The sequence below is a fragment of the Polypterus senegalus genome, chromosome 5 (genome assembly GCF_016835505.1).
Source record: "Polypterus senegalus isolate Bchr_013 chromosome 5, ASM1683550v1, whole genome shotgun sequence".
Taxonomy (NCBI): domain Eukaryota; kingdom Metazoa; phylum Chordata; class Cladistia; order Polypteriformes; family Polypteridae; genus Polypterus; species Polypterus senegalus.
This window is the reverse complement of record NC_053158.1, coordinates 188,731,088-188,743,837: the sequence shown is the minus strand read 5'-3', so window position 1 is coordinate 188,743,837 and position 12,750 is coordinate 188,731,088. Positions and strand designations below refer to the sequence as shown.

General features: G+C 36.2%; 1 protein-coding gene across 2 annotated transcripts in view; it reads left to right on the top strand.

Moving 5' to 3' along the window:
* The window catches only part of si:ch211-221n20.8 (fibropellin-1), a 95,402-nt gene that overhangs the window by 67,158 nt on the left and 15,494 nt on the right, over positions 1 to 12,750 (top strand). For both annotated transcript variants that reach the window (XM_039753814.1, XM_039753815.1), the window contains 7 exons: positions 269 to 391; positions 2,738 to 2,860; positions 4,022 to 4,144; positions 4,235 to 4,357; positions 7,296 to 7,421; positions 9,358 to 9,486; positions 10,580 to 10,672. In XM_039753814.1, coding sequence (XP_039609748.1) covers positions 269 to 391; positions 2,738 to 2,860; positions 4,022 to 4,144; positions 4,235 to 4,357; positions 7,296 to 7,421; positions 9,358 to 9,486; positions 10,580 to 10,672 — 840 coding nt within the window. The remainder of the gene's footprint in view (positions 1 to 268; positions 392 to 2,737; positions 2,861 to 4,021; positions 4,145 to 4,234; positions 4,358 to 7,295; positions 7,422 to 9,357; positions 9,487 to 10,579; positions 10,673 to 12,750) is intronic.

Below are 12,750 nucleotides of genomic sequence, written 5' to 3'. Positions count from 1 at the left end.
ACTGGCATCTACCCAGTCTTCTCAAACCTCATCTTTCAATGGACAACAAGTCCCAGGCTTCTGAGCCAGAACCATGCATTATCTTTAGCCAACCATTAGGAGAAAGAAGGAAAGAAATTAATAATCTTCCAAATATGTTGTCAAATCCAGAGTATGCAATATTTGCAAGTAAATGTAGCAATCACTGTTATGCTGTCTGTTTGTAGGATTTTATTTATTTTCTTTAATCCTACTCTTATCTCTAATTGTTATTTCATTTCATCTGCAGATGAGAATGAATGTGCCTCTGGGAAACATGGATGTGATACCAATGCTCGATGTGGCAATATCATTGGGTCATATTTTTGCCAGTGCTACCAGGGATTCAATGGTGATGGGCATTCCTGCTATGGTGTGTGCTGAATGCTGGACGTTGAAGGGCACAGGGAAGCTGGAGGGGTGGTATTGGGATTTACTTGTTCAGTGAGTGAGCAAAGAAGGTTTGTCTTGTTTAAGTAGGAAGTCAATGCTATGCTGTACATTTAGTATAAATTGATATTGACTCGTTGAAATTAATGTGCAAGTCAATAACAGACGCTAAACATTTGCTTAACTTGTAAACCTGTTTTAAGCTCCCCTGTTGATCAGGGATCCAGAAATCTGTGTTTCATTCCAAGTGGTATGCATTTGTGAAAATTTTGTTAGATGGTTGAACTTCTTATCATTTTAAATATACACATGCTATTGAAGCTCTCCTCTAAAACATCTGATTTATCTAACGCAAAGCCTGTAGGCACCGTTTGTACTGTGGCTTACTGTTTTTATTTTTTAGGATAAATCCATTAACTCTATTATAACAACATTTATTTAAAATAAATTACTGGTTGACAATATCCCCTAACACTAAAATGAAAATATGGCCATGCACCTAACCAGAATTCATTTAGCAACAGACCATTTAACAAATATCATTATTGTAAGTAAAAGTTTTAATGAAGCCTTCTCTTTGCTGCTAGTTCACCCAGCACAATGAACACACACTTGGCTGACATGTTTCATTTTCCTTTTCATCATTATTGCTAAAATTGCAGTCATCTCAAGCATGGGCGCCGGCAGGGGGGTGCAAGTAGGTGCACGTGCACCCCCCTAGCTTTTGAAAAAAAAGGAAATGGAGAAAAAAAATAAATCTTTCAATAATAAGAAAAAACGCGAAAAAATAGTTTTTATTTAAACTTTTAAATTACAATTAGACGTTTACATTTTACAACTATACATAAACAATCATTCACTTTGTTTCTAAAAGAGCATTTCAAGCCTTCTTTTTTGTTGTCCAAACTTGTCTACAACTTTGTCGATAAATTTTGGACAATTATTTATTCTTTTTTTGTGTACACTAAGCATACATAATCCACTTAATCTATCGTCACTCATTGTAGATCGGTTCCAAGTTTTGACGCGCCGTAATGTGCTAAAAGATCTTTCAATACTGCAGGTTGTTGCAGGAATTGCACGTGCACCTACTTGCACCCCCCTGCCGGCGCCCATGTGCACCCCCCTGAATTAAATCCTGGCGGCGGTAATGATCTCAAGTCTTTCAACTATACATAATAAAAACGTACACTGAATAATCTATAAAAGTAACTGTGTATCACTCAAATCACATTAAGGCAGAAGATACAGTGATTAACTGTGACTTCAAATAGACAGATTAATATGAAAGGTATGATAGATAGATAGATAGATAGATAGATAGATAGATAGATATCCATCCATCCATCCGGATAGATAGATAGATAGATAGATAGATAGATAGATAGATAGATAGATAGATAGATAGATAGATAGATAGATATTTATTTGCCCCCAGGGGGAAATTTGACTTTTTCATACTACATACAATTTGCATAGACAGATTTTATATACAGTACAGTAAAATGTGTTCAGACAGATGGATAAGAAAAGCACCATGAGATAGACAGACATAGAGGAGAGGCATTATACACATAGTTTACTTAGAATAATAAGAAAGGCATTGTATACTTTTTAAATACCTATACAAATGGATAGCAAAGGCAATATATACAGTAGATAACAAAACATCTACACACATCATGTTAAAACAATTAGAAAAGGCACTATATACATTAGTCATAAATCAATAGGTACAGTACATAATGTACACATGAGACAATATTAATCACTAGCCAACCTGCGGCGTAACATACGGCTTAGTGAATCCACGCCCCTTCCGGCGTGCTTTCCATGGTTGTCTTGCCTTAGTGAATCATATATATAGATATTTACACTATGATATTTTATGTGGATATCACCAGTAACTTTCCAAAGAATTACTTGGTAAATTGATTAAAAAGAGCTGTTACTTAAGAAGAAAAATAGACTTCACTTGCAATTACAAAATAAACAGTAAGAAAGTTGGTATTTTTTTTAATACAGGGGTTTTGTTTGGTACTGTTAAAGGACATTTTGAAAAGGTGCCGCTCCTTACATGTAGTCAATCTAAAGCTCCAGTTGCATTAGTGAGGCATTTATTTATTCCATGTTAAGTTCTTTATGTACTCCACTTACATTTTGATTCCTTGTTAATTATAGTTATACTGTTGCATGCTGGAAAACACAAGCTTTGAACTGTTTTTCATTTGTATTGCTGAAGCTTGTGACTTACCCACATACGGTGACATTTCATTTCTCTGTATTCCCTTGTTTTATCTGAACTGACATTAAGATTGGATTTCTGCAGATGTTGACGAGTGCTCTTTGAATAATGGGGGCTGCCAGCACATTTGTTTCAACATACCTGGGACATACCAGTGCTCCTGCAGAGATGGTTATCAGTTGATGGATGACACTATGAATTGCACAGGTAAGCTGTAATTTATTTGCCTGTTCCACGACCCTATAATATAATATTCAAAGTCCCGTTTACAACATTGTTACCTCACTTAACCAGTCACATTTTCTTTTATAGGGGAACTTTCATAATGGAAAGGAAAAAAAAAAATCAGCCAATTCCACTTCAGGGTTGCCCGAGTAAAGACATCATTCATTATGGCAGACAGTACTGAAGTGCATGCTGCAGGTCCAGTAGCAATGCTAAGTACCATGCTGGCCAATATTTACTGGGCAGCACAAGGCTTGAAAAAAAATGAATTAGCAGTCATCTACTGCACATACATACAGTACATGTTCCTTCTGCATCAGGATTCTATGCATCTTTGAAACAGAGCTTCTTTTCCACAAAGAATAAGAAGCACATATAGGCTTGTTAGGTGTCTTTTTCAAATTTAATGCAGGCCTACACACTGTTGGGTGAAAATCAAGATGAAGCATAATTTCTTGTCAATTATGCATTCCAGATATTGATCTCCTTTCTTTGATTTCCAAATCACTGTGGTTATCTTTATGGGAGAAAATTCTACTGGACCTTTTATGCCTCTTTTCTGATTTGTGCTGCAAAACCCGAACTGGGGAAGGTTTGAAGTGGACGTGCTAATGAGCAATAATAAAAAAACACAAATACAAAAAATAGGCATTTTGGATTTTAATAAGGGTGATGACCTTCAATCCGCATCGCTAAACTGGAAGGTTTGAGTTTCACAAGCACGCACACACACACAAACACTCACCTAAGGATATAGAGAACACTGCAGGGCCAATTGGTCATTGACTGGAACTATAGATATAGGGTTCAAAATCCAGAAAATTCACAAAAGCACAGAAAATCACAAAGAAACTCACACATTCACAATGAACCACAACGGACAGTGGATCTTCCAAGCCTTTATAGGGCTGAGGGCAACCCCTTGGCAGTGATCCGACCTCTTGGGGGACCACCCCAAAACACACAGAACATAAAAGAACATACACAGATACATAGAAACTAAATGACCAACAATATTAACATGAACAAAGGAATCAAAAATGAACAAAATAGACATAAAAATGTTATTGACACCCCAGCCAGGGGAGGAACGCTGTTTGAAACATGACATGAGCTCACTAAAGAATCTCACTTTCTTTATAGATATCGATGAATGCACACTTTTCAATGGGACATGTGATCAGACTTGCTCCAACACAGAGGGATCATTCCTGTGCTCCTGCCAAACTGGTTTTCAGCTTCATGTGGATAATCGACAGTGTGTTGGCAAGTAACTTTAGAACTTGGACTTTTCATATTTCTCATCCTATTGCATACTCATCAGAGCTGGGTCTCATAATAATATGTTTTTTTCAGATATTGATGAGTGCAAACTGCAGAATGGTGGCTGCTCCCATGGATGTACCAACAGACTGGGAGGATACAGCTGCGAGTGTCCTACACTACTGGTGCTTGATATGGACAACAGGACCTGCGTCAGTATGTTTCATGTCTATTGTTTTATTCAAAAATGTTGTTTTTTTTTTTAATAGAGAACCTCTACCAAGCTACTTCATTTTTAGGTCTACAACACCCTTACACTGAGGACTCGAATGAAGATTGGGAATTAAACAGATTGATCAAAATTTCCAACACTTTCTGGTCATGAGTCCTGGTCTGGTTTCTTATCAGTAGTGAGGGCAGATATCTTAAAATGGTTAGATAAAATAGAATGAGCTACAACATCCTCCATATACTGTACTCTAAGAAAGTAAACTGCTTGCACCACTTGGCTGAAAAATATTCTGACTTCTCATTCTTTGCAATACGAAGAAACTTGCTCAATTTGAATCATGTAGGTGACTCATCTCATGGCAATAGGTCAGTGTCTGGTTTAGCACTCTTTTTACCAAAAGGAGTCAGGCATCCCATGGCAGGTGTGTGCTCATGCTTGTGATTTCGATTGCTGTTCCTGATCCTTGTATCGCGATGGAGTGGTGAAGCAGGAGTTGCCTTGGGTTCTGTCCTTGGTTTTCAAAGCAACTAGCTAGGGAAAGACCTGTTCATCTAACTAACGTTATCTGATAAAAAATGTAGTTTATCACCACAACTGTGTGAGAAGCCTAACCAATCATATAAGAGTATTTCTGATTAGATGCAACGAATACACATATCTGAAATGTACAAAACATTTCATGCAGCAAAACCTGATTTTAATTTTTTCTCCTCTTTAAGTCTACAATCATTATAATTGCAAAAATATGGTTGGGTGGCACAGCTGTCTGTTTGGGTGGACCAGGCCCACCCTGGCGATTCTTTGGCTTTCCTCCTGTTTCATACTGTTAGACTTTGACTCATCTTACTCAGATCTATATAGGCCTATAACAGATGTTATGACGTCTTTACTTTTAACGCATTTTTTAAATATTATTTTGTAAATTTTGTTTTGTGTTTTCCTTCTGTTAATATTTAATTATGTCTCACTGAGCATTGTTTTATTTATTACTTATTTACAAATGAATTATATTAAACAGGGGCATTGCAGCTGTAGTGCTGCCTATAGGTCTATATAAGATTGCATGTGACACGGGACTAACACTGATACTTTGACTTTTGTAAATGGTTGTTCATCTCTCATTTACATTGGTTTTGTCTCTTTTGGATTTTGATGATGGATTTTTGTTTTCTGTTTACCTTGTGTGTATCAACTTTGCTTTTGTAATTTGAATTTTGCATTTCGAACTTGGCTTTGTTTGTTTTTTTTGGCTTGCTTTTTAGGCATACCCTTTTTGATTCTTTTTGTCTGTTTTTGTTCTTGTTTTTTATGTATGTTTTGCAATCAAATCTTTAAGAAAAATAAAGGAATGTTCTTTAGTTATTGTTGCCAGGGGTTTTTCACAGTTCCCTTCCTCCTTTTTGAGAATTATAAGTTGTGCTCTAAAGTCTATATCTTGAGTTTCTGAAAGTCAGGCCTGTGTTTTAAAAGTGAGACTTTGTTATTTGAGTTTTGCGGAGCATTTCAAAGATAACACTTTCCTTGCATGGCCATGGGCTTAATGTTTACAGTTATTATGCCCTGGTAATGTGATGTGGAAATCATATGACATTATTAGTAATAATAATAATAATGTTTTCTCATATATATTTAATATAATAATAATATAATATAATAATATCATATAATAATATTTAATAATATTAAATTATTTTTTGCTGCACTTTTTTATTTAAAAAACTGTGGTTTGGACAAGTTATGAACTTGAGTTCCCAGACACGAATACCTCAATAATTGCTCAAAAAGCCCACAAAAATGCTTTGTGGCAAACCTAAGTTCAAAAGAGCGCAAAAGGCGTAAAAAGCAATGTCTTTAATATAGACAATCCCAAAAGCAAATAAAAGCCCAACACACACCACAAAGAATTGTGGCAAAAAAGAGCAAAAAGGGGCAAAAAAAAATTATAATCACAAAAGCACAAGAATAATCACAAGAGCAACTCACCACACCACTAGCACATTCAATGAACTGGAAAGAATTGTGGGTTGTTCTCAGCTATTATAAGGTTGAGGGCAGTCCCTTGAATGTGATAGGGAGGTGGCCATAACTCTTAGGGGACCACCCTACAAAACACACGGAACATAAAAGAAGATTTATAGGTACAAAAAACTTAAATGACTAACTCTATTAATATAAACAAAGGAATCAAAAATTTAAAAAAGGCATAAAAATAGCATTTGAACCCCAGCCAGGGGAGGAACTTTGGCTTAAATATAATAGGACAATTCTATTCTTTGTTACAGTTACAGTTTGTTACAGACATTTCAGCAACATTTATTTGATCTTTTTTATTTTTGTGTTTTTTAGATTAAGATATTCTTGACTGCCCAGTTTCCTGGCCCAGTCTGAATTTTTTAACTGAGGTTTGGTCTTGTCCTTTGGCTTTTTCATATTCTGGTTTTAAAATTAATCTCTGTTCTGTGAACTCCTCGTTTCTTCAAGATATTTCACAATATATCCCAGCAGTAATGAACTGAAGACAGGATCCAGTCCTGGATGCAACTTAATCTAATCAAAGCTCAAACTTGTGCAAGCCCCCAGACTTCTTCACATTGGGCTAATTCATTAAATTGATATTACATATAAAATAAAATATACAAAAAATATAATAACTCTACATGAGACACTGGGAAGGTGGGAATCACATCAATCTGCCTGTGTTATATAGTTTTGTCTTTACCACTATTTTGCTCTTTGTTGTACATTATGGTGCCTTCAGCTCATTTGTCTTCTCTGGTACTTTACCAGATGTCAACTGTACTGTACTACTGCTTTGTTGTCTTGAGTGTTATATCTGACTGATATACATTACCCGGCCATGAAACAGGAACTTCAGTCCTTCTAAAGTTATGTTGGCTTAATTGTAGTTTCTTTCTTCTGCAGACATTACCTCCTGTGAACTGAGGAATGGTGGCTGTTCCCACATCTGTACTGAGCGAGTTGCAGGAGAGGTGGAATGCAGCTGCAGAGCAGGCTGGGAGTTGAGTGACAACCAGCTAGTATGTCAAGGTATGGCAGTTTTTTAATCAATCAGACAAACTTTATATTATATAATGTGTTCAAAAAACAAGCAATGTACAAGGAAAAACTCAGCAAGGGGTGGCTAAATCTAAGACACAAATCTAAAAGAGGCTAACAGGGCGTATATATTCACGTTACTCATGTTATGTTAAACTTGTATTTCATTCATTTCTTCAAAGTTTAAGACATTTATCCAATTTTACTGTGGTTTTAAATCATTAAGAGTTCACATTTATTTTGTTTTTGTAATTATCTTTGGTTTGGATCATATTTTATAGTTTTGTTTTTTAAAAATACTGCAAAGTCATTGTAGCTGCGTTTATCCAAAATGACCAAAGTTCTGCAGCACCAACTTGTAAATGGGATTCAGGAACAACTTGATGTGTTGAAATGATTCCACAGGCAAAATATGTTTGCTTTTAAAAGTTTTAGTTAAAATTCAAAGTAAAACAGTTAACACAAAAAAGAGAAAATTGAACAAGCAAGAAAATGTGAACAGTTCTTATTTAAGAGAAGTTCTGTTCAAAGATTAAATCTTGTCACATTTCTAATCTTTACAAAATCACTTAACGTTTCGGAACCATTTCAAAATGGTAAGAAAACTGTATGCCGATCCCATTTCTATATTAAAAATGGGTCTTTAAATCCCTGTGTACTGGGGCCTGTTCTAAACATCAACTGACTCAATTAGCATACTGTGTCTTAGTTATAACAAGAAAGTTCTATCTCTTATTAATTTACCGGGGCAAAAGGCTATACCATTGTCTATGACTATGAATAATCAAACACTAATATGAATTTTACTTAACCTTAAACATTATTTTCTATAATTGGCTCTTACATTCACCTTGTTCTTAACTGGGCACTCCAATTTTAGGAATCTCTTGCCACAACATGTGGACTCATTGCAACAGGTGTGAGGGACGGCTGGCATCTCATTCCAGCCAGGATGCCCAAAGGATAGAAGGATGGGGGCAGGCAGATAATTTTGGAAACTGTCTCCCCTAAAACGTTAGATAGCTGCTTCCCTGGAATGTAGTGGTTCCCCGGATTCCCGCATGGCATCCTGGGACTTGGAGCTCGGTTGCTCAGCCCTGTTGGGTGTTGTTGGTGCCGCCAGGGGGAGCTGTAAAGGGACAGGAGAGTCGTGCGTCATCTATAGCCCGGAAGTATTCCCAGGTCACGAGGAAGGAACCTCCAAAGTACTTTCAGGTTGAATAAAAGACCAGTTCTCCATCTGACCCGCAAGTGCTAACAAGCCACATAGGAGGAAGGACAAAAGCACTTCTGGGTCAAGGACTATAAAAAGGACTACTGGAGTCGGAGTCAGGAGGTGTAGGACAGAGCTTGGTTGGAGGTGTGGAGGAGAGAATTATTATTAATATTATTATTATTGAGAATATTGTGTTCATTTAATTGCCTGTTTATTGTAGCTGGGGTGCTCTGGAGGCACTGTTTTTCAAGAAGAAACATTAAAATATTCTTAGTGCTTTTACCCTGTGCCCTGTGCGTGTCTGTTGGGTTTAAGGGGCAACAGTGACCCCTGGCGTTTGCACAGGGTATAGTCCTGTAGGGCAAAATGTGTGACATCATTATGGTAATGATAATTTAATAGGTTCCACATGTCCCTCATTGTCCATGTGAATAGTTTCAAGTGTCCTGCACAGTTCCCCACTCTCAGTTCACCAGAGCACCTTTGGGATGAGGTGAAATAAAACATTCACAACATGAATCTGTGGCCAGAAAATAAACAGCAACTGTGTGACGCTGTTGAGTGAGTTGCTTAGGAATGCTGACTTCAGGCCATTTTGGATGCACAAAGCAACTTCTACCTCGTACAACATATGTGGATCTAATAAAGTGGCCAATTTAAATGTCCAGATGTTTTCGGCTCTGCCATCTTATTGACTGTTTCTGTGTGCAGATGTGGATGAGTGTGGTGACTTCACTAATGGAGGTTGTGAACAGCAATGTGTGAACCACCCTGGGAGCTTTAACTGCAGCTGTAATAAAGGATATGAAGTCCGGCTGGATGACCCAAGCAAATGTCAACGTAAGACTCAGATGTTTAATTATGCTCTACAAAGTTATAGCATGCTAAATACTTAAAAATGCTTAAAACTTTCATGTCATGCTAATACTGTATTTAATAATGATGAGAGTCCTATAAGACATTAAAATAATCTTTGGTTTACAGAATATAATGCAAAAATTAGATAATTTCTGTACCTGAATTTAAGCTCCTTTTTTCAGTGGATGGAACCATTCTCTTAACCTAAGGAATTATGACCCTTCTGCCAATATTCTCCATAACACATGATATTAAACATATCTGACAGTAATTTAGTAGTTAGTGATGCAGATCCTACGTCAGACTCCTGGCCTATGTGTTATTTTTGTGGAGTTTACATGGTGTCCATGTGTTGCAGTTTTTCTCCAGGTATTAGTTTTCCCTCCACAACCTAAAGATGTTTTTTTAAACTTAATCAGTGACTCAGAAATAGTCAGTTGTGAAGGAGTAAAAATATGTGCAATAGTGTGCGCCAACATATACTGGCACTCCATGCTGTTATGGCTCTGGAGTGGTTTATGTGGATTTTGTGAAGAATTGATGAACATCATGTTTTTATTAATTTTGAGCAAATATTTAATTGAGAATAATTTAAATATAACAAACATGTTGCATTAGGTTGAATTACAGTATATGGCAGTGATAAACAGGTAAACGTCTGCCCTGTCTTCACATTTACTCTTTTTCTTTACTGTTTCCTTCTTTCATCCTCTGTGTAAATATGTGAAATATATGGACGTAAGAGGATTGTGTAGGGTTTTTAACTATAGAAACAATAGATTTGATTAGATTAGATAAACTATTAATTCCAAGGGGAAATTTATAATAATGGAAAATCTGACTTAAATAGAAGTTGACATTAGGAGAAGATGAGGCTGAATGTCCAACTTGAGATTATTTTTGTGATTGAATGCCTGCCCAAAACACTCATGTAATATCTTTGTTGAGTTCATGGGGGGGAAAAACTTTTAAATTATTTCATTTAACTTTAAATGCTCACTTGTAACTGATAATAAAAATTACCTAGTGGATTTTAAGAATGTTGTGCTATTTGACTGCCTGCTCCTGTTTCTAGCTGTATGTGATCCTCCATGTCAAAACTATGGAGTGTGTGTCGCTCCTAACACCTGTGACTGTCCGGCTGGTTACCCAGGACCAGGCTGCTCTGGTGAGTTTTGTACTTGTGGGTTTTAAAAATGTTATATAAGGGACTAAAAAAATAACATTCTTTGGACTCTTTAATATCTTATTATTAAAAAAAAGGAAAAAAATCATTTACAGTATGCATATTCAGTATTTGTATTATTCTATGCACATATTGCTTGTGTAGTATTTGTAATTATACATACCTCCTGCTACAGGTATGAATGGAAGTGCACCTTATAAAAAAAAGTTACATAAATAAATGCAATTTAGATTAGGAACCTGCGTAGTTGGATGGAAAAAAATCATTCTGCACATTTTTCAACAGTGTCAAAGAGTTTCTTAAGTTATGCTGTAAGAACATTTATTATTTAAAACAAGTTACCAGAAGTTAATTACGATCTTGAATACTGTGGTAGGTCGACATGGTGGTGTGGTGATTACAGCTGCTGCCTCCTAGATCCTATGACCTAGTTGCTGTCTTGAGCGCTTTGAGTAGTGAGAAAAGAGCTATATAAATGCAAAGAATTATTTATACAGCTGGCACGTTCTCCGTGTGTCTCTGTGTTTTTTCCTCTAAGTGTAGAAGTTTTTTGTCTCACATCCCCAATGACATAAGTATTCGGTTAATTGTCAATCTAAGTTTTCCTTTTGTAGTGTACGTCATAGTGTGTATGTGACCGTACCCTGCAATAGACTGGTGACAATGTTACTTTATATTTCCAAGCCCTCAAATAAAAATTACACTATAGAGTTTAACAAATCACCCTATGGCTTATGTCAACCTGACGATTTATTTTATTTAGAAGCACATTTTAGTTTCATTATTTTTTAAACAATGAAGAATCATCCATCCATCCACCCATTTTCCAACCCATTGAATCCAGACACAGTGTCACGGGGGTCTGCTGGAGCCAATCCCAGCCAACACAGGGCGCAAGGCAGGAACCAATCCTGGGCAGGGCGCCAACCCACCGCAGAATGAAGAATCAGTTTTTTAAATTTATTAAAATCAAGCTGTTGTTTTCCATACAAACAAGTCAAAATAACAAAACTAAATTCAATTCAACCCCCATCCATGAGAAAGAGAGGAAGGCCAACAGCCAAAGTAAAACTTTAAGAGTAGAAAAGAGGAAAGAGAATCCTTTTCACCAAATATAAATGCTTATTCTAAAATGTTATTGATTGGTTTTAAAAAGTTTTTGATTTGATCCTCTAAGTTGCAATTAGTTTTTTCTCATATTAAATAGTACTAGGGGGCTCTGCCCCCTGCTTGCTTCGCTCGCCAACCCCTGTGTCTGGCTAATCGGATATACAATTTTAAAAGCTTTTTTTTTTCTTTGGAATTGTTTCAATTTCATTATTTGCACTTTTACTTTAAAGCTTCATTAAAAACAATATTTGGAATTACCTTTTCTTTAAGACCGCATTGAATTTTGATTCCGTTTTTGGAGACACATTGTGACAACACAACGTATAACTGCCCATGAGTGAATATTGTTTCTGTTTCTCTAATAAATATTCTGACTTTTTCTAATGTTTGTCCCTGTGATTTGTTAATTGTCATAGCAAATGCTATTCTCACGGTAAACTGTAAACATTTTAATACAAATGGCATATCAAGATCTTCTTTGGTGTCTAATGTTATTCGCAGAATATATACAACATTGTACATTACCTTTCTTGTCACCTGTTAAAATTTGCATCGCTTCTCCGTGATCATAAATATACACCTGACCGAATTATGTTTTCTTTCAAATTAAACTTGTCGTTGGTTTAACTTTTGTGGGACCACAGATTCTCTTAGTGTATGGTCCATTATTCTGTAAATCTATGTTTTGTGCATTAAATGATACGAAGTCAAAAAGACTTTCTGCTCTTTGCCTTTTATTTCTGACCTCGCTTTGTTCTGCTATTGTTTCAATTACACCTGGTCCTGATGATTAATTTCCTTTTGTTTGTGCTAATGTGATCTTTACTATCTTTTTTTTTTATACTGTAGCGACTGACGTAATGAAGTGTCACAAAAGTTTTACTTGAACAATCGCCGACTTCGTAACCCCAACACAACTTTCTACCACCCTCTCCAACCCCTCATCCCCT